Here is a 22,984-nt window from a genome sequence, read left to right as displayed (position 1 = left end):
GAGACTACCAACAAGATTTAAAGAGAGCGTAAACAGTACTAACATGCTTTTTGAATGCGCCAGTGCGTGTCGAAGAAAACAACACCGGACATCGTATATAGGAATACAGAACAAGGAGTGCTTTTGTATTGCAGATCAGGGCTTGTTTTCAATTAAAAGCTGCCAGAAAGAACCAAACATGAATAGTGCTTCGGTTGCACACGTCTACGAACTAATTGATATAACTGTTGAGAGTGAAACATATGCATGTATAACAACAGTTCTGCGAAATAATTCAAGGATTTATGACGCCGCCAAATGTTCAGAAAAACACCAAGGGTTGTGTACTAGTGATAAATTGCATGGTTTCGAAGCAGTACAACAAAAGTGTTTGAACTATAAAGACTTGTTCGATTATTTTGGACTTAACCTTTGCATTCGTTACAAAAATATGTTCAAAGACGATATTGCCCAAACATGCTCAGCATATAATGCAAAAATGCCACATTTAATTTACCGAGGCATGGATTGGTATTTAAAAAAATACTCTAAAAGGTTCTACTTGAGCAGCATGAGAACATTCAGAATTGTTGACTATGTCCCGTTTACATCTGAGGCTCAACAATCAACAATGACTTGCGCTTCACTTTACAAACGTGGATGTACAATTATGATTGAACCTGACCGATGCCAAAATATTAACAGATTCCAATGTCAGTTTACTAATATTTCAAAAGAACAACCTGAACTTAATACAGAGATTGATACTGTTTTGATAATCGCAATACTTATTCCATCGGCTTCGTTGCTTATACTGGCGATATGCTTTGTTATTCGATACAAATATTTGCAACGCACCCGCACATCGGCAGAAACATGTTCACAAAATGTAAACCATGTGACTTCCGAGCAAGCGCATGTCGGTAATTGCACGTATGAGAATCGTGAGCTAGATCATGTCAGTAATTTTACGTATAATAATATCCAGCTAGAGCATGTCGGTAATTGCATGTATGAGAATCGTGAGCTAGAGCATTTCGGTAATTGCACGTATGAGAATCGTGAGCTAGAGCATGTCGGTAATTGCACGTATAAGAATCGTAAGCTAGAGCATGTCAGTAATTGCACGTATGAGAATCTTGAGGATGAGCATGTAGGTTATTGCACGAATAAAAATCTCCAGCTAGAGCATGTCGATAATTGCATATATGTGAATCAAGAGGGAGAGCTTGCCGGTAATTGCACGTATGTGAATCTCAAGGGAGAGCATGTCGGTAATTGCACGTATGAAAATCGCTAGCTGGAGCATGTCGGTTATTGAACGAATGAGAATCTCGAAGGATAGCATGTCGGTAATTGAGCGTATGTGAATCTCGAAGGAGAGCATGTCGGTAATTGCACGTATGAGAATCTCGAGGGAGAGCATGTCGGTAGTTGCACGTATAGGAATCTCAAAGGAGAGCATATCGGTTATTGCACGTATAAGAATTTTGAGTTATATCAAGTCGTTTATTGCACGTATGAGAATCTCCAGGGAAAGCATGTCGGTAATTGCACGTATATGAATCTCGAGGGAGAGCATGTCGGTAATTGAATGTATGAGAATCTCGAGGGAGAGCATGTCGGTAATTGAACGTATGTGAATCTCGAAGGAGAGCATGTCGGTAATTGCACGTATGTTAATCTCGAGGGAGAGCATGTCGGTAATTGAATGTATGAGAATAGCGAGGGAGAGCATGTCGGTAATTGAGCTTATGTGAATCTCGAGGGAGAGCATGTCAGTAATTGAATGTATGATAATATCGAGGGAGAGCATGTCAGTAATTGAACGTATTAGAATCTCGAGGGAGAGCATGTCGGTAATTGAATGTATGAGAATAGCGAGGGAGAGCATGTCGGTAATTGAGCTTATGTGAATCTCGAGGGAGAGCATGTCAGTAATTGAATGTATGATAATATCGAGGGAGAGCATGTCAGTAATTGAACGTATTAGAATCTCGAGGGAGAGCATGTCGGTTATTGCATGTATGACAATGCAACTACTTTAAATGTTGCCGATGGTCCTACATGGGTACCAACTATTAACAACTTAATTCAAGACATGATATTCAGCGAGCCAAACCGTACAGATCCTCCTCATGACAGAGATAATGTAATGTATTACAAACGACTTGTGAAAAATGACAAGGAGCATGACCATATAAGGTCATATGCTGGTCAGATACTCGCAAATAACTTTGATAATGTAACTTTAATTTTCGCCAAGGCTCGATGAGTTTGTACTTGTTCATGTGCTTATTGTGCATGTATATAATATTAGAAAAAATAACAAACAAAATTAATATTATGTGCAATGACCTATAAAATGTATCAGTGACATTATGACTGAAACACTTACTACAATTATAAGGAGCAAATGCTGCATTGTTTTGTAAGTACTTATGAATGCATTTTATGTTTTTTGTATATATTTATAATTAATTGTTATTGATGTACAGTCTTTGAAGTTCGTTCTTGTTTATTTGTCTTTTTGTTGCTTATGTTTGCTTTAACAAGGGGTTATAACAGCTGATAATTGCCCATCCTTAGAGTAACCCTGGGTCTGCTTGCGTGTGAGGGATAAATGATCAAAGTAAGGTAAGGGGGCTTAAATCCCTTAAATTGTTACAAAAGCCATTTATACTAATTTGAATGAACCTCCTTTAAAAAAAACAAAGGCTCAGCAAAAAAAAAAAAAAAAAACAATCTTTACAACTGCACAATAATCTGAAACATATTTGTTATGTGCGCCTTTACACAAAGTCATAGTAGGTTAAGGGCTGTTGTATATCTGTGCCATTATAAGGGATAAGTGAAGGTCTAGACTATTGTTTATGTGTGCCTTTATTCACGTTCATAGTAAGATTAGGGCTATTCTGTATGTATGCCGTTACACATGTTAAGAGTAAGGGTTTAAGGCTACATGTATTGATTATCTGTGCCTTTATACAAGCTTATTTCAGGTTACGGGCTGTATATGTGTGCCTTTATACAAGCTTATTGCAGGTTACGGGCTGTATATGTGTGCCTTTATACAGGCTTATTGCAGGTTACGGGCTGTATATTTGTGCCTTTATACAAGCTTATTGCAGGTTACGGGCTGTATATGTGTGCCTTTATACAGGCTTATTGCAGGTTACGGGCTGTATATGTGTGCCTTTATACAAGCTTATTGCAGGTTACGGACTGTATATTTGTGCCTTTATACAAGCTAATTGCAGGTTACGGGCTGTATATTTGTGCCTTTATACAAGCTTATTGCAGGTTACGAGCTGCATATTTGTGCCTTTATACAAGCTTATTGCAGGTTACGGGCTGTAATATGTGCCTTTATACAAGCTTATTGCAGGTTACGGGCTGTATATTTGTGCGTTTATACAAGCTTATTGCAGGTTACGGGCTGTATATGTGTGCCTTTATACAAGCTAATTGCAGGTTACGGGCTGTATATGTGTGCCTTTATACAAGCTTATTGCAGGTTACGGGCTGTATATGTGTGACTTTATACAAGCTTATTGCAGGTTACGGGCTGTATATGTGTGCCTTTATACAAGCTTATTGCAGGTTACGGGCTGTATATGTGTGTGTCTTTATACAAGCTAATTGCAGGTTACGGGCTGTATACGTGTGCCTTTATACAAGCTTATTGCAGGTTACGGGCTGTATATATGTGTGCCTTTATACAGGCTTATTGCAGGTTACGGGCTGTATATGTGTGTCTTTATACAAGCTTATTGCAGGTTACGGGCTGTATATATGTGTGCCTTTATACAGGCTTATTGCAGGTTACGGGCTGTATATGTGTGTCTTTATACAAGCTTATTGCAGGTTACGGGCTGTATATGTGTGCCTTTATACAAGCTTATTGCAGGTATCGGGCTATATATGTGTGTGCCTTTATACAGGCTTATTGCAGGTTACGGGCTGTATATATGTGTGCCTTTATACAGGCTTATTGCAGGTTACGGGCTGTATATATGTGTGCCTTTATACAGGCTTATTGCAGGTTACGGGCTGTATATGTGTGTCTTTATACAGGCTTATTGCAGGTTACGGGCTGTATATATGTTCCTTTATACAAGCTTATTGCAGGTTACGGGCTGTATATATGTGCCTTTATACAAGCTTATTGCAGGTCACGGGCTGTATACGTGTGCCTTTATACAGGCTTATTGCAGGTATATGTGTGCCTTTATACAAGCTTATTGCAGGTTACGGGCTGTATATTTGTGCCTTTATACAAGCTTATTTGCAGGTTACGGGCTGTATATATATGCCTTTATACAAGCTTATTGCAGGTCACGGGCTGTATATGTGTGCCTTTATACAGGCTTATTGCAGGTAACGGGCTGTATATGTGTGCCTTTATACAAGCTTATTGCAGGTTTCGGGCTGTATATTTGTGCCTTTATACAAGCTTATTGCAGGTTTCGGGCTGTATATTTGTGCCTTTATACAAGCTTATTGCAGGTTACGGGCTGTATATATGTGTGCCTTTATACAAGCTAAGTGTATATATATCGATATTGTGTATGTTTGTTTTTATACAAGATCATGGTAGGTTAGGGCAATGTTTATATGTGACTTTTTTCAAGATTAAAGTTTGTCTAGTGTGTATGTGTGCCGTTCTTTTAAATCATAATAGATTATGGGGAAGTGATAATGTGCGCCTTTATACAATATCATATAGGGTAGGGGGAATTCTTTATGTTCACCTTTATACAAGATAGTTGCAGGTTTTGGGCCAATGGGTTTGTCAGTGTAGTTCCAATTAAGTTTAACCATGCTTGCCTTTATGTTTAAAGCAAAATATTGAATGTCATGGTTCGAAATGCCCGATACAATTAAACGCAAAGCATTAATTAACAATATCAAGCATTGGTTCTGTGCGCCATTGATCAAAATACATGTAAGTGGTTATGCTTGTTTTTTACCAATAAATATAGAAACACAAATGGTATATGCATTCTAGAAATAAACAATTGATATGTTTAAAGTTTTAAGGTGAAAAATATTGCCACAATAATATTCTGGTATAAACAAGGTATATGAACATTAATTTAAACTTTAAATATGAACTAGAATATTATAAGGAGATATATTTTCCGGAAGTCTACCGTATATAAAAAAACTGCCGGTTTCGTTTCATCAAATAAATGACTTATGAAATCAGTAATTGAATTTCAAACAATAGAACAAAGACTTGTAGACAATCAAGAAACATTACAGGGAAATAAATGCCCTACTGATTGTAAGTATTGTAACTAGCAAATGCCAAACTATATATCAAGTTATAATTTGCATTTTCTTATTAAATGACAAGGCCCCAATGACTCTTTAGCGTAAGTCTCTTAAGTTTCTTATTTCATTAAGCAAACTTACCTACCTGAATACGATTTGATAAAACAAAAAGTATTTTGTCTTACTGATCTCAATTATCATTTCCTTAACATTTATATGAAAGAAGTACAGAAAAACAAGCTCAGAGGTCAAAAGATTAAACATAAACCCCGGCTAATGGCACAGGGTGAACGCCAAAGACATAGTTTACAAAACCAAAACATCACAAACAAAAACATGTAAAAACAACACAAAAATCCTCAAACATCACAGTGCATATATACTATATAAAACAACTAGGTGTGTTTATGAAAGATTGTTAGGTACCGCCTTGGAACGGTCAGTTAAGTGTAAATTTACTGGGGGTTTAAACCAGTTTGTGTGCAAAACCTCACTTTTATCACAACGATCCCAAATAATGTAATAACGTAAATGGTTGAACTTAAATTTCCAGTTGTTCAAAGCCTCAAAACTCTTTAAAAAGAGAATATAACACAATGTATACCAAATAAAAAAGTGTGCTGAGCTTGATCCTGTTATAAGGGACTTATTTTTCGAGAAATTAGAGCCAAGATATATATATATGTTTCAATATTATGATCACAAGGTATTGTAACTGTTACCCGGAGGTATTACACCTGGAGACAATTGGGTTACAACCCATGTGCCGGCATTTGAGATCCGTTAAGTTCTTCTCAGAGTTCCTTTTTCCTAAAACTGGTTCTAGAAGCGGATCTTCTACCAAATCCGCTTCTCTCTGCCTAACTTGTATTGGTGAGACAAGCACATGAAGGTCTTGGTAAACTACTTAAACTTGGCTTGTCTGGTATAATTTATGATATATTTCCGCAGCATATATTCTTTGACATGCGATAGAAATAACCGTTATGTTTCAAGGGCATAAGATTGTATAAATAATGTAATCATACTTCTAGTATGCATTTTATATGACCGTTATATGTCACACTATATGCTATTTCGTTTGAAATGAATAATTAAATTTTATTTGAAAAACTTCGGAAACAATTCCAGTAGTCGAAAGTTTAAACATAAACCCCTTCCAATGGCAATAAAACCTTCACCTTCAGCTGTCATTTTATGAGAAAGAGTCGTAATGGATATATGCGCCAAGCTGTGGGGCGAAAAGCTCTGCAAAATGTTTGCTCATTTTAACTGCCACTTGGCGCATTTTTGCAAAGCCAAATCAAAATAAAGGCATATAAAGTAGAAGTTCTTAAAAATTAGTTATGATCCGTTGTGATGTAACTCCATTTCGCGCAGTGTAAGTCCGTGTTGTTTTGTATTATTAAATATGTCTCAGTTTGACTGAAAATCATGGAGGTATCCGGCAAGAAACGCCATCTAGCAGCCTCTTAGATAGACCAAACCAACTGTCAGTCATGCTCCAAAGTTGGGGAAAATCTCCAAGCAGATGCATTCTGCACCGTTTGCAAGGAGTGTTTACAAACAGGAAACCAATACTGATTAAGTGTCATGTCCTCTTGTGTAAGAGAATCATGCCGAATGACGGGACAGTCAGATATACAACAGAGCACAGAGCACTGCGATATCCATCCTGAAGGTATTATCTGTTTTCCCCCAGCCACCAGAAATTCAGAAGTGGACATGTCTAGCGTAAAAGAATAGAACATGTTAAGTTGGCATCTATTATATTTCGAAGGTCTTTAAAGCCCCTGTTGAACTAATTTAAGAATTTAAAAAATTGTGGCCCTAATCTTAAGTATAGTATACAAATAATTACCAAGCAAAAAGTAGACGAGGTTTTCAAATTAAGGAAATATTGACAATGATTTAATTAATAGTTAATAATTAATTTGATGAATTTATCAAAGATAATAATACCACATGAAAACCGTACATTTTGCAAGTTATCACACGGATAAGATTGTTTCGTTCAAGGTCACTGTGGCCTTGACATTTGAACTGATGACCCCTAAAATCATCAGGGGTCATCTACAGGTCGGACGCAACCCCAAGTCAAGTTTGAGGGCCATGGTAGCAGGCATTGTCGAGTTAACACTTAAACAACAATGCATTCAGATCACTGTGACCTTGACCTTTGACCCGATGACTCCTTAAATCAATAAGGGACACGTAATGGACAGGCCCAACTTCTATGTCAAATTTAATGATCATAGATTCTGGCATTGTTGAGATATCACTGGGAGAGGATTTGTTAATCTTTTTGCGTTAAAGCTTACTGTGACCATGACCTATGGCCCGTGACCCCCAAAGCCATCAGGGGACATCTACTGATCAGGCCCAACCTTCATATCAAGTTTGAGGTCCAGGAATTGTCGAATTTGCTTTCAAGGTCACTGTGACCTTGATCTTTGACCTCTAAAATATATAGGGGTTAGCTACTGGTCAGGACCAACTACCAAGTCAAGTTTGAGGGCCATGGGTGCAGGCATTGTTGAGTTATCACTCGGACAACCAATCAAATTTGAGGACCATAGGTCCAGGAATTGTCAAGATTGCTTTCAAGGTCACTGTGACCTTGACCTTTGACCCCTTAAATCAAAAGGGGTCATCTACTGGTTAGGCCCAACCTCCAAATCAAATTTGAGGGCCATGGGTGCAGGCATTGCTGAGTTATCACTCGGACAACCTTTTATCAGTCAAGGTCACTTAGACCATGACCAATTGCCCAATGACCCCCAAAATAAATAGAGGTCATCTACTGGTATGACCCAACTTCCAGATCAAGTTTAAGGGCCATGAGTGCAGGCATTGTAACGTTATCACTCGGACAACCTTTTACCATTCAAGGTCACTGTGAACTTGAGCTTTGGCCCGATGACCCCCAAAACCAAAAAGTTTTAGCTACTTGTCAGGCCCAACCTCCATATCAAGTTTGATGACCATAGGTCTAGGCATTGTTGAGTTATCACTCGGACAAGCTTTAAAATTATTTTACCATTAAAGTATCACTGTAACCTTGACCTTTTGCCCGATGGCCCCAAAACAATAGGAGTCATCTACTTGTCAGGACCAACTTCCATATCAAGTTTAATGACTATAGGTATTGGCATTGTTGAGTTATCACTCGGACAAGCTTTAAAATTATTTTACCATTAAAGGTCACTGTGACCTTGAGCTTTCACCCGATGAGCCCTAATCTCAATAGAGGTCATATACTGGTCAGGCACAACCTTCATGTCAAGTTTGACCATACGTCCAGGAATTGTTGAGTGACCACATGGACAAGCTTTGGTCTACTGACCGACTGACCGACCGACCGACCCACTGACCGACTGACCGACCGACAGACCGACCGACATGTGCTGTGCAATATACCCCTCTTCTTCGAAGGGGGGGGGACATAAAAAACTCATACCATCATCGAAATATCTGATTTTTAACATTTATAAAAAATCGCGTAGAAATACAAGTGAATCAACTGTAACATGCCATGTTTAAGCGGTATTGCTGATTTATGGCGGGATAACCAGAGATGATTTATTTTAGTCAAGGTGGTATCACCAGTAATAGTTTATATGTAAATATTGTTATTACGTTATAAAAGCAGCATTGATGAATTATGGCGGAATCGCCAGAGATAATTCGATAATGTCGATGGATTCGATGGAAGCCTTGCAGCCACATTTCATGGACATTAAACATTTTTGCTTGCATTCTTTGAGATGCAGCGGGGCTACTGCTGCCGCCAATAATGGGATCAAGGACATGATGTTTAAATCACATGGACGAAAGTGAAAGTGCGAAAGACAGATATGTGAAAGATAAAATACATGAATGTCTTATACATTATAACGTCGATCTGCTATTTGTTTATACATATGAATGTTTAATTGTACTTCGGAACGGAACAGAAATGAGTAAGTTTTTTTGGGTAAGTGTTGATTGCGTAGTAAGTATTACTACGTATTTGTACATTATTTAAGCGAATTTAAAAAATCATTTTTTGTCGGTTTGTTCATCAATTGAATTAAGTTCGTCGGATTGAATAAAGTTCGTCGAAAATGCCAAATAAGTTAAATCTGGAATAAGTTGTCATTTATATTTCAGATACACTCTTCTTAAAAAACATACAAAAAGTATTTGGTTACAGTTTTATTCAAAATCCAGACTGTTTGTTTCCGAATGAAAATGCCATTCGATAAATTTTCAGTCGAACCCCGTTGGCAGAAACTCCTAGGGACCGGCTAAATTACCCCGAGCCTTGGGGATATCGAAATCGGTCCTTAAAATCAAATTCGAGCGAAAAAAGAATTCGAGCCAAAATAGTTCGAGCCAACGGGGTTCGACTGTATTATGTTTATGTTTCAAAACGCTTTAGTGTATGTCCAGCAAGCATGACCATATCGCGCCGATTTCGGCTGAATAGCGGCATATCGGCCATTTTTTGCCGATATCAGCCCGACATCGGACCGATATTGGCATAATGACTGAAACTTTATATGCGTAATAATACAATATGGTTTAGATTTGAATGTTTATACATTATAACATAAACAATAGCGTTTCTTTTTTTATGGACAAAAACACTTTTTATGAATATGTTAATATGGCCCGATGTTAGCCCAATGTATACGTAGTACTGCTTCAAGGGAGAGCAATGCACATGTTGCAACTTTCACGACGTAACCGTTCATATTGAATTAATTCATACTATGTTAGTTACGTACGGTCTTTCATGTTGGTGACGCGAAAGGGGATAAATGATCAGGATTACCCGATTTATGCATTTGCTACTTTAACAAAATGTGATGTATTTTCAGAGCAAGAGTGTTTTAATCAGGAGGATAAAGAAATGCCAGTTACAATACCACCAAGGTCAAGGATGAGGACAGCATCGGACAGAGATGGTGAAAGGGAAAGGAGGGGAAAAGGGCAGGCGCAGATGTTTGAGTTCATCCCTTGAACACCGGGATAAAAAACAAAAACAAAACAATTTGATGGTATACCTTTAATGTTTAATGCAGGAGCTTTACCAAAATCTTGTTCAATAAATTAATTCTTATTTCTAGTCTTATTTTTTTGTTTATTTATACAGTGACAATGTGTGTGTATTATGACATTAGTGTGTATTATAACTTATACATTTTGATAATAAATTTCATGATTAGGCTGTTCAGGGGTATTGTCCACATTCTGTGATAACCCTATTTGTTTGACTTTTAAAGCAATAATAACAAAACTTGTACGTATATGATATGCCTGTAGGTTTAGGTTTTCTTTGCATTATTATTTTTCTCTACGAAGACCAACAAATGCAAAACGTTTTTTAACCATCTTGTTCTGATGTCATTGAGCATGAAAAAAATCAGCTGTATGAGAATAGGGACGGAATAGGATCTCGGCAAAATGGTGGTTATACGTCGGCTATAAACCAATATACCGACATCGGCCCGATGTTGAGCCGTGTTGCACATCCAATTTCGGTCCAATGTAATTGCCGATGTTGGGCCGATGAAATGTTCCATATCAGCCCGACATAGGGCCGACATATATGTTGGCTGGCTGTATGTTTGCGAGCTAGTAGTCGCGCTGTTTTATTAAATAATAATTATATAAATGTATAACATGCGATGCACATGTGAGCATTTTTTTCACCCATTCTCAAGGTTTTTAATGCCGATGAAACAAGTCATCAGTACAGTTGCGTAATGCATGAAACCCGATTTGAAGATGATCTTAATTTGGATTGACCTGGTTTTATAGGTGCCGTAAAAAGGTTCATTTCTATAAATAGTGGTACACCTTTTAAGCTTGTTAACAGTAACAGTACGTATTTGTTAAGGAATCATTCTAGCTATAATGTTACAAATAAACTGTTTTTCGGTAATGGCTATTTTCTTTCCTGCGAGTTTCCCGTACATTATGTTGGCAGTATGTTTATCTCAACTGTCCTTCGGAATGTCTTCATTGTGATATTTTACTTATTTAACAAGCACAGACAGGGTAAGGCAGGTAATACAATAATAGTGGTTCAAGTGTTCGTCTGGTAATCTGGCTCGTCATCGTGGAGGTCTTCATCGTTATCTTTTATTACTTCAACAAGCACAGACAAGAACAGGTAGGGGGTTCCAGAGTACGTCTGCTATTCTGCTTCGTCCTCGTCGACATCTTCAGAGTGATCTACAACTTGAACTTCTTCTACAAGCAGGCAAAGGTAGCGTTATCATCAATGTCAATATAATCATATCGTGACGTTCGCTTCACTTCATTACGTTATGTTATGAAGGTCTACATATAAGTATAAGAACTACAGGAAACTATTAATTGTGACATATATTGTATGCTCTCTTAACTAGAACTGATAGGCAGTGCTGAGGTTTTTAACTCACTAGGGTAGATAACCCTTAAATGATAAGCTACCATGTACCGTAACGTCGTGAAACTTGTATTGGGGATGTAATAACAATGAGATTTGTTTTTATCATTTCATTTTAACTCTAGAAGTAAGAGTTAGTTTGGATCATCATCCCTTGTGATATTATGCAAGTTTTAACAAATTGCTTAATTTACATTAACTAATGCCTAAAATTCTGAATTCCTCCTAATGTTCGGTGACAAGTCTAAATAAATGGATTACCAAATATCAAACGTTTTTAGGCTTAAGACGGCTACCAAACAGCCAACAGCGAGGACCACAAGGAATCTTTGTACTCGTCCTTTGAGGAGATTCACAACACACTCAGTTATTTCAGTTTTTGACTATAGTTGTATATTATATCACTCTTGAGGAATATAGTTTTTGACCATGAAGCACATATGAAATTCCGGACAGGCATTCTGTCCTCTCAGTCGATGTGGAATGTATGACATAAACACTTATTCTGAATGATTCTTTTGATTCATAAGTGTGTTTATGTAGTGAAATGGATGTATGTTTTAGATACTATTACTATTAAAGAGAGTACCCAAAAGTCTAACGCTGCCCTTCGATTATAATGCCCCCATCTTCGACAAATTCATAAACTTAAATCTTAAAATTATTTTCGAACGATCGTAAAATATCACTGCTATCACTTTCGCTATTACATTCAACGATGGTGCACAATTTATGGACTTATTTTGCTTCCGACTCACCCTTCTTATCTGGTGTAACCGGAATTCTGCAATGATCGTAGTTAGTTTAGGTATGTGACCAAGTCATTTGTTATTAAGTATCTTTGTGAAAATTTGGCATCGCATGTGAAAAGCACTTTGTACAATATTGCTTTCAAATAAACGTTTTATTGTTTATTCTTGTCGTGTATTGCACGGGAAACTAACACATATATTACAATATCATACTTTGATATGCGTACGCATATACGCATAGTATCGAACTTACAATTAATATACCCGAGAGGAGTTAATAATAGGCTCGCTAAATTATATACCATTTTGTACCTCTCTTTCTTCAGAGTTTAATTAGATTTCCTTTTATTTTTGAATATTTGAACGTAGGATAGGTTGGGCTAGGTATAGTCGTTAGGGTTAGGGAAGAAAACGTTAAAATAATGGCCGACCTCTTGTAAAATTGGTTGATCTATTAATGAACTGTTTGAAAATAAACCAATCAAAGCAATAAATTAATACGTCAAATCACGTTCACAATGTCATGTTGCAGTTAAAGAAAGTATATAACATTTCTACCGCCCCAAAAGCGGTTTAAAACTTTTAGTTTTTGGCACTTAAAATATCTTTGTAATCGTGTCGTCCTTGCGATTGTACTTTAAAGATACTATTAAAATGGTCGGTGGATGTAGAGTCAATGCAAACAGTACATTTGTGAATGTTTTGCGGGAATATTAGCCCACATCTTCAGTAGTGAGATCAAGGTGTTACGAAAATAGGACTAGGCACCAAATTATGCAATTGTAAGACATAAAGAAGACTTCCCAAAACTTACATAAAATTAATATTGTTGTGTACAACACATTTTAATTTACTGATGTATCACATCGCTTACGGCACAAGCACCTTTCGCAGTTTTTTTCACATTTTACAAATTTGAAATTTCCTCGGGGTTGTCTACCACGTTAGTCCCACGTAATTTTAAAACAGCGTCTTGCAAGGTGTTCGAAAAAAAACAAACCATTCACTCTGAGACAGCGACATGACTTTGTAGCTATAAAATGACGTATATTCAGCCTCTTACTAGTTCATTGCCAATTCTAGGCTTGATATCATGCAATACTGTATTTGCCTGTTTTCGGGACCATAAAAAAGTATATGCCAAATCAGCGATGGCTAAAATCGGTTCTTTTGATGTAGGAAATCGAGCGATAGGCTATAGATGTTGCACCTGATTTAAAAGCCATGGTTATTCAATGCATCAAATACTTGACACGCAAAGTTCATTTGAAACCAACAGAAATACACGATGACACACATGCTCATTTTGCTTTTAATTCCTCCAACTCATGCCAAATGACCAGCATTGAATTACAAATATTATTTTAAGGGCTGTAAGATTTTTCTACCCGAATACTTTACAACCTCTATGTCAAGTTGACCCCTAAACAGGCTAAGACTTTTTAACCCCTATGTCAATTGGGAAATCAAAGACTTGTTAACCACTTTGTCAAGTTGACTCCTAAACAGGCTAAGACCCTATGTCAATTGGGAAATCAAAGACTTTTCAACTCCTTTGTCAACCTCTCCTAAAACGATGGCATTTCATCCCTAGTAAACGTGAAAACGGTGGTGCTCGTGCACTTGGTTCCTTCTGTAAGGTCAACTGCACCCTTGGAGATGGTGACACTGTGCCACAATCTGAAATGAACACCACCGTCGTCGTTTTCGTTAGTATATCCATCATGAGCAAAAATGTTACAAACATGTTATCATCAACCACAACAGCAACAGTACACTTTCATTTTGAAACAATACTATTATCATTACCATTTTATCATTTTAATTATAATAATTATTTTAGTAAGAATAACTCAACAACGACACACACGTGTATCACATTCTAGTTTCGACCAGTTACATGGATTTATTATCAACGTCATATTAATCATGGTGTACGAGGGGTTGTCTCAGTAGTTCGTTTACCTTTCTCATAAGTTTTGTTTCAACCTGTATAATTGCATAACGTTAAGTAATTCTTGGTCTTAATGCAATAATATAAATGTGAAAATGTTCCATTTGCATTCTTCTATACCTACACTAGTAACGTCCAACGACGTTCACCAATTTTCCGTTAATAATTACTAGTGGTGGGTCGATTGTGGGCGGAAGTCGATGACTCATTCAACGATCGGCGTTGACGTTTTCCGGAATCGATTAATCGAATATTTTTTGCTTTTGATTGTTTTGTTGACAAATTGACATAAATGTGCTTGTTGTTTGTTTAAAGAAGCTATAAACTACATAAATATTCCACTTCTTTATACAATAAATGTGATTTCATTTGGTTTAAACAGTTATTATTTTTTTTATAACAAATAAACATTTACAACATACACATGCGATATATATATATTATTTATCAGTCCCTATTTACAAAATGTGATGTGACACAAAATGTATTAGTTATATATTTGTGATAATTATCAACTAATCCGAGTTTTCTAAATGCAACATTAATACCAAATCATTCACATCAAAATTATTTACTAATTATATAAAAACAACTGTGTTCTGAAAGTCATTATATGTTGCTTTGAATATTAAATTAAATGTAGTATTTCCATTAAGTTTCATTTAGTGGTATACATTTTCTTAAAAAGTGTAACAATGTCACTTATTTATTTCATAAACAATACCTTTCTGTAAATTTATATCTTTCTTATACATATCATTCTACATTGTGACGGAGTTGAGCCGGTGTGAATATGAGTCACCTGATTGGTTATCATGTAAACATCGGGTATGCAACGTTCCCATTCAATACTCGCAGTGCAAAAATGGAGTTCTTGATTTAATAAAGAAAAGGTAGGAACTATTCTCATATTACAATTGGTAGCAACCGTTCGACTGTACAGTCCAGTATATGATTTACTTATGAGATAATATTCATGTCTATAAAAAGAAAAAAATTGTAAAAGGCATATTTCAAAATAACCTCAATGTTATCAGTTTGTATCGTTTTATTAATATATGGTGTACGTTAATATAGACATTTCAAGTATGTAAGACATCACACATACAAATCAAGTTTGATAATAAAGTCGCACTCTTTGCTAATACACTCAGACAGAAAATAATGTAGTCAGTTTTCAATTGCGACAGTAGTTTGTTGAGTAAAGATTCCTTTATGTAGTAGACAGGGATACGTTTGTACTAATCGGTTATGCATGTTAGCCATATACATTTAAATATTGATCAAACAGAGTACAGAATATCTAACCTGTAACAGTATTAGTTTTCAAATTAACCAGTTTGACCGGTTACATGTATTTGTGTATCGAATAATAATTATCTTGTTTTACGTCTTGATAAATCGATTGTAAATTGAACCCTGTTTTAAGATTCACGATCTGGGTGATAAATCAAGCGATATATTTGCTCTCCTTGTTTGCCTGATAAGGTTTATTCAGAACAGTTTTTCTATAGTTTGATGTATAATGGAGGTATCCGGTAAGAAACTCAAGGCGGATGTACATGACACGACCTTCTGCCAGCCCTGCTCCTATGATGGGAAAACTCTTCCAGCCGAGGCCTACTGTACTGTTTGCCATGAGTTCATGTGCTCTTCTTGCTCAAATGTTCACAAAAATCAAAAAATCTCGAGGTCTCATGCATTTTTGGATAAGAGAAGCATGCCGACATCTATGGAGGTTCAGCCAGATGATCAACACAGCACTGAGCCTTGCGATGTTCATCCTGAAGAGTTTATTAAATACTTCTGTCCAGCCCACCAGACACTCAACTGCGGACATTGTCTAGTTAAAGATCATAGAACATGTCATGTTGACATCATCTCTGAAATATCAAGGGGCTTTAAAGACAACAAAGAGTATGAAGACATCAGCAAAGCATTTTTCGAATTGTCTAAAGCTCTTGGATACTGTGTTGAAGACGTTGACACCAAATTGAAATTAATCAAAGAGCTTGCTGAAAATGAAGTATCAAATTTACGGCAATACAGAGATAAGATAAACTCATACTTTGATAAGAGAGAAAATGCCCTTCTTATGATCATAGAGCAAAATAAAAGTAAAGATGAAACACGTCTCAACTCCATGAAACCCAAATGTGATGACCTCAGAGCCAAGGTTGAAGACATTAAATCCAAACTTGCAGAACAGGAGGGAAACACTACCCAATTGTTTATTGAAGTACAAAGAGCAAAGAAACAAATAGAAACTCTGCAGTTTGGCATGGTTGACATAAACAAAGAGATGGCTGTTCACCGCTACCAGATGCTAATTGATCCGGCCACTGAAAGACTGTTGTCATCAAGCACGGGTCTTGGTACTGTAATCGAAATGTCGAGTAGCAAGGATAGGACATTGAGTAGGTGGTATTCGTGTATTAGTTTTATGATTCTATTTTTTAAGGTGGAATATACCTTTGTACGTCCGTTCAGGCAGTTTTGAACATAATTATTACACTGGACTTTACACCAAAATGAACTGATAAACGTTTGACCTCTACTTAATAATTCTAAATCATATGCAATTATTCTCAAGTGAAAATTTTATTTAAATACTTTTCGTCTTAACCTTGTAGTTCCTCTGCTTTCCAATTAATAGGTATAAACATATTTCTAAGTGAGCTTTTGTAGCCATTTGACGTATTTAATGGTGTGAATTTTGTTGTTCTGCTCAGACTGCAACCATTTGGTGGAGCCTGATTCCGAAAAGCAGATACCTGGTGTGACGACAAAAGGTGGGGTTAAGTGGTCTCTGTTCTAAAATATATTCCGATATATTGTAGAATTAAAGGCAACTTGCAAGTTTTCTATTTTATATATTTATTATATTAAATGTACTTTGTATGCCTGTAAACTGCTCTATTAGCTCATGTGAGCGCTTACAAATGATCATGATGAGCTATATTGTGGCCGGCCTGTATCCGTCACCTTAATTTGTTTTACTATGTTTAATACTCATAATACAAGCCACATAACCTGTTTAGGAAATATAAGCTAAACGAGAGGCTACAACTGAAAAACCATTTGAAATAAAATAAAGCATTTACTATCAGGAATACTTTAACTTTCGAGCTTGTAGAGTTTCGTGTTGTTTTGGCCACTATCGTTTAAGGCATCTTCATTTGATTGAAACTATTAGGAATGCGAAACATTCTTACAAACATAGCTCTTAATGTTTGAATTTATTAACGTAAACTAAAGGTTCTTAACAAACCATTCAACAATGTATAAGTTTTAGAAATGCAAGAATGCGATAATGTTTCACATGAATGTATACATATATGCATATGCATTAACATTCCCTTTTCAGTCATAAATCAGGTTGGAGTTGAGTCATTTCAAGATGATGGAAGTAGTGGAAAACTTACAGAAGAAGAAAGTCAGGATAGCGATAATATGGTTTGTATAATTGAATAATGTCATGTATAAAGGGAGCAAATATTTAAAGGTATGTTTTTTACCAATTGCTAAACAATAATCCGTTCGAGAGACGGTGTTGTGTTGAAGTGTTTAATTAAACATCACCTTACCTATTTTTAAAACGACCGATCCTGTATTAGCCTTCTATTTTTCCAGGCAAAGGCAGAAGAACAAAACTGTTGTCCGATATGCTTGGACAATATCAGTGACCCAAAGAAGTTGATATGTGGCCATGTTTTTTGTACTAAATGTATTGATATGTGTTTGGAAGTTGGAAAGAAAGTGTGTCCAATCTGTTTCACAGTGGTCGGTAAAATCACTGGTGAGTTCAATAGTTTTCTCTTTTGTACGTATTTCATAGTATGGCGGTATATTTTTCTTTGATTATTAATGTCATTTTTTGTAGAATGAGAATAACCTAGTTACCGCGAATTTATGTGTATGAAAGTAGATCGATGCACTGTCAATTTGGCCCATCTACAGTTTCGATCAGGGTCCTAATCGGACTTCTATAACAAAGAACCTGGGTAATTATATTTACATGTCGTTTGGCGGACGGGTGGGCGTTTGGGAGGTTGAGCGTAAACCAGTGGTTATGCCAATTAACTTAAATTAGCATTGATGGAACTTGGAGTTTATGAAGCGTATGTAAAGAGATATATTGAAAACGGTTTTGAGGGAGGTTAGGTCAATGTCACTGCTACTTAAAATAGAAAAAATATTTCCAGCCCATAACTTAAATTAGTTAAGATTGATGGATAGTGATGATACGTGGTGTGTAGGTAGTTAATTGGACGAGCTAGCTTTCTGTTGAGGGGTCCAAAACAAGGTCACTGTAGCTAAAACTACTGAAATAGTTCCAGCCTATAAACTTTAGCTAAGATAGATGTAGGGAGAAATGGTGTATAGGAAGCTTATATGAAGTGCTAGACATAATTTCTTTTTAGGACGGTTGGATAGAGGTCAGTGTCACTTTCACTTAAACTAGTAAAATGGCTTCCGTCAAATAACTTTAGTCAAGAATGATGAATAGTAATTCGATTTGAAGGTAGCTTATTTAAAGAGCTGGCATGTGATTGCTTGTGAAAAAGGTGGAGTCAAGTTGATACTGAAAATAGTGAAACGGTTTTCGACAAATAACTTTATTTCAGAATGATGAAAAGTGATGAAACTAGATGTGTAGGTAGCTTATGTGAAGAACAACCTTAGGTTAGAGTAATATAAAATAATAAATCCTAGTGTGAATATAGCTTATGTGAAGCTACGGAATTGCGTTTAAGATCGGGGAAGAAGGTCAACATTATGAACATACATGACTGCCTTCAAAGTGAGTTTTAGATTCAAACTAAAAAAGAAATCTTAAATTTTATATACCATCTTTGGTATAATCAGATTGACGAAATAAGTGTAAGTAATTGTTGAATATGTTATTTCAAACATATTGAGCCGTTTCTCAAATATTGCTTGAGTTTTGATTCAAATTAAATTTTGCATATTTGAGTGGTGATTCTCAAACAATCAGTCTAAATTTAAAGATCTCTATTAGAAGATTAGTATTTAAACTATTACATTAAAGAAGCCCAGAAGTCATGTCCGCTAACCGCGATTGTAAAGATATAATAAAATATAAGATGACACAGTTGTTTCAAATATGTATGTATATTTATATAATCTATGATCGATTTTTAGCTTTCTTCAGTTCTTAACTAGGAAGAAATTGTGACGGCATGTTACATCCGTTCTAAACGTTTAATATACAATAATATATTAACATTGTTACATTATTGACATGGGATGTAACTCCTATATTTGTTTGTCCATCAAAAGCGAGTTGCAATTCATTGATATAGGACAAAAACAAGGTTCCATCGTTGAGTTCCATCAATGTTTTGTTTAGAGCCGTACACAAATGAGGGAATTCAATTTTATTCATGTATTATGTATTTTCGCGTATAAAATAATGTTTCTTCTATGCTTAATTTTTAAAATGGCATACGTTTGAGTAAAATGCTATATTGCCTTACATAATATTTTGAAGAACAAACATACAATCATTAAGGTACAAGCAGTGATCTGCACTTAGCATTTCATTCTATTTTCAGGCGATCAGCCCAGTGGAACTATGACAGTATACAGTACATGCGACCCAAAACAACGGGAGCTCATAATTAACTATAACTTTCCTAATGGTCGACAAGAGGTATTCCTTTTGTATATATGTACTTACGCTGCGAGTGATTGTGACATTTGTTTGTCATCAGAAGTACCTATCGGTCTAATTGTTTGTCCAAAAGTCATCATATCCAAAATCGGAGGACGAATAAAAAATGAACGTGTGTTTGTTTTTACAGATTTTACACAATTCATAGTGTTGACTGCTGACTGTTTAAAATGCTCAAAATGGTGCTAAATATGCATTTTATTAAATGTTCGAGTAACAGTCTCAAAAAGATATATGTTTGAGTAACAGTCTCAGACAGATAAATGTTCGAGTAACATTCTCAGACAGATACATGTTTGAATAACAGTCTCAGACAGATAAAGGTTTGAATAATAAACAGTCTCAAACAGATAAATGTTTGAGTAACAGTTTCAAACAGATTAATGTTCGAGTAACAGTCTCAATCAGGTATATGTTCGAGAAATAAATAGTCTCAGGCAGATGGTGTTCGAGTAACAAACTTTCTCAGACATATTAGTATCAGACCGTTGATTAACATAATCTGACACCAAACATGAGTTAAAAGTAATTTTTGTACATGTTGTGTCTTATTTTAAGTGAGTTGCTGGCCTTAGCATTGAGCTTTCCCTTTATTAGAGTACATTGTTTTCTAATAAATACATTCGTTGGCATATCAACAAGATCTCTAAATGAAATGGCATGTTAAAACGTCACAACACTGATATGGGTTTTTTCAGAGTCGTCACCCACCTCCTAGACAACCTTTTCGAGGGTCAAAAAGAACAGCTTACCTTCCAGACAATGAAAAAGGGCGTACCATTTGCCGAATGTTGAAAGTTGCTTTCAGACGAAAACTTGTCTTTACCACTAGACAAACTAGAGACACAAGCCGTGAGGTGATAACTTGGAACGATATTCATCATAAGACCGACCATGGGCCGTTCACACTGTATGTTTGTTTTATCTTCGAATTGTACTACATTGTTAACATTTGGTACCATATCATGTGCATGTATGCAACCAATAGGAAACGAACAATGGGAACAGATAGTATGTAAGTCAGTTGAAATGTGACGTTGTATCACTTTGAGTTGTATGCTCAAAATTCATATAGTATGAGATCGCAATAAACGATACAATCTCACAGATGTTCGATAGACAAACATTATTTACTTTGCCATTGAGTGACGAATTTTACAAAATCCGTTCAAGTATATCTGTTAATACGTTTTTAAAAAAAATTATAACAAGTCTTTTTTGTCATTATCTACAGGTGTGGGTATGCAGATCCGTCCTACCTGGAGCGTGTTACTGGCGAGCTTAAGGCCAAGGGTATAACTGAAGAGGATATTGATAGTCGTGAGCCAATTGACGGCACAATATACGCATAAATCAACACGGATTTGAAGAAATATTTCAAAAGTGCATCGTACTATTACAATAGAAATGTTTCCAAATGTTATTGTTGACGTCTTATAAAAGCTGGTGATAGTAGGTGTGTTTGGAAAGTTGTAAAACAAGGTGGTATGTATAATGTGTAAATTTTTAATTTAAAATCATGTTACTGTAATGCATATAGAGAGTCCTATGACAGACACTGATACTGAACTAATTATTATATATTTCTTTTGATGGATTTCAAAGTGTGAACTCGTCGTTAATTTTTATTTTCAATGTTTTAAGCAAATGTTGCTATGTTAAAAAAGTGCAGGTTGTTTTTAACAAGAGTTAAGAAAGGATAACGTGTTTATGTGTAATGTAAATATTGAACACACATAAATAATTCAACAAATATTGTTATGAATTTGTCTTTGTGTTAAATGTATCATTGTCTTAAGATTGTTGTCTGTGCGTGTGTATTTTTGAAGAAAAGGAAGAGTGTTTATTTATCTGCTTGTTCTTTTTTAAGGTTTTATTAAGGTCCCCAATTGAGTCTGCTATGATTGACAACATAGTTTTATCTAATTTTGCATTTGTAAACATTTCCCTTGTCGTAGGAGCTGTGGATTTTTGTTTTTAATTAATTTATTTCAACACAAACGCACAGTGAAAATTGTGTACGTACCTGGTTTCCAAGGTCAGTTTGCAAGGTCAAATATTAGACATGTGCCTCCTCCTTCAAGAGAGACTGAGAGGATGGCTGTAAGTGTATTAGATGGTAGTATTCATTTAAACACTCAGGATAACGAAGAATAAAACCAATTGAAATATGGGTCACTGATAATTTGAGACGTTCTTCAAAAATCAAGATCAAGGGTTATTCACGTTGTTGTCCATACAAATTTGGACTGTTTGAGATATTTAAAAAAAGTTTGAAACCGATACTAGAAAATATGCCACCACCGAAACGAAGCCTGTTTAGATTTAAAGATGTTTATGGTTCAAAAGGGTAAAAGTGTCTAAAATATTTAATGAATTAATTTCGATGTCAAATCCATGGGTTGTGAAGATAAAATGATAGTTTGTTTACGAAATATATTCCCTTGGAACCTGCCACAATATACCCTGACTAATATTTGGTATGACTATTTACATATTTTGGATATGTCGGATCGAGGTCATTTTTATTTTAGAAAGAAATCGGCATTTATTAAAAAAACACATTAGGACAAATGGTTGAATCAACAGTTAACACTCGAAGACTGAATGTATAGATTCATATATTGATATTGTGCATTCGAGGAATAGAAGGTCAAGGTCAATTTTTTTTGGATGTGAAACACAAAACAAACGTTTTTGTCCAATATTTTGTTTAGGACCAGTATAGTGTTTTGGTCGATATTTTTAAAAGATATTTGAATTTTTATCTGATTGGGGTGTTTCTATTCAATCTCAATGCTTCATTTTATAACAAGAGCGCCACAAAGCAGACTCTAGCGCTCGTCTGTTTTACCCCAATTATTCAAAGGGCATAACTCGACACATGGTACGCATGTTAC

General features: G+C 35.8%; 1 protein-coding gene across 2 annotated transcripts; it reads left to right on the top strand.

The window, feature by feature from the left end:
* The first annotated feature begins 15,200 nt into the window (after positions 1 to 15,200).
* LOC128239010 (uncharacterized) lies at positions 15,201 to 21,920 on the top strand. 2 transcript variants are annotated; one of them, XM_052955417.1, is made up of 8 exons: positions 15,201 to 15,279; positions 15,901 to 16,803; positions 17,119 to 17,178; positions 17,754 to 17,842; positions 18,020 to 18,185; positions 19,966 to 20,063; positions 20,783 to 20,994; positions 21,319 to 21,920. In XM_052955417.1, exons 2-8 carry the CDS (start codon positions 15,912 to 15,914, stop codon positions 21,434 to 21,436), a joined length of 1,635 nt encoding a protein of 544 aa, XP_052811377.1. In that variant the 5' UTR covers positions 15,201 to 15,279; positions 15,901 to 15,911; the 3' UTR covers positions 21,437 to 21,920. The 2 variants fall into 2 exon arrangements, with proteins under 2 accessions (XP_052811377.1, XP_052811378.1); XM_052955418.1 differs by lacking the exon at positions 15,201 to 15,279 and having other exon boundaries at positions 15,837 to 16,803.
* Positions 21,921 to 22,984: the final 1,064 nt, after the last annotated feature.

This window comes from Mya arenaria, chromosome 6 (assembly GCF_026914265.1).
Source record: "Mya arenaria isolate MELC-2E11 chromosome 6, ASM2691426v1".
Lineage (NCBI taxonomy): Eukaryota > Metazoa > Mollusca > Bivalvia > Myida > Myidae > Mya > Mya arenaria.
Note: the sequence above shows the minus strand (reverse complement) of the source record. Positions and strands in the feature narration are given on the sequence as shown.

Coding starts and splice junctions, on each gene's coding strand:
- LOC128239010 (XM_052955417.1), top strand. CDS start 15,912: ATGGAGGTATCCGGTAAGAAACTCAAGGCGGATGTACATGACACGACC. Junction 16,804..17,118: donor TAGCAAGGATAGGACATTGA/GTAGGTGGTATT, acceptor TGTTCTGCTCAG/ACTGCAACCATTTGGTGGAG. Junction 17,843..18,019: donor GTCAGGATAGCGATAATATG/GTTTGTATAATT, acceptor CTATTTTTCCAG/GCAAAGGCAGAAGAACAAAA.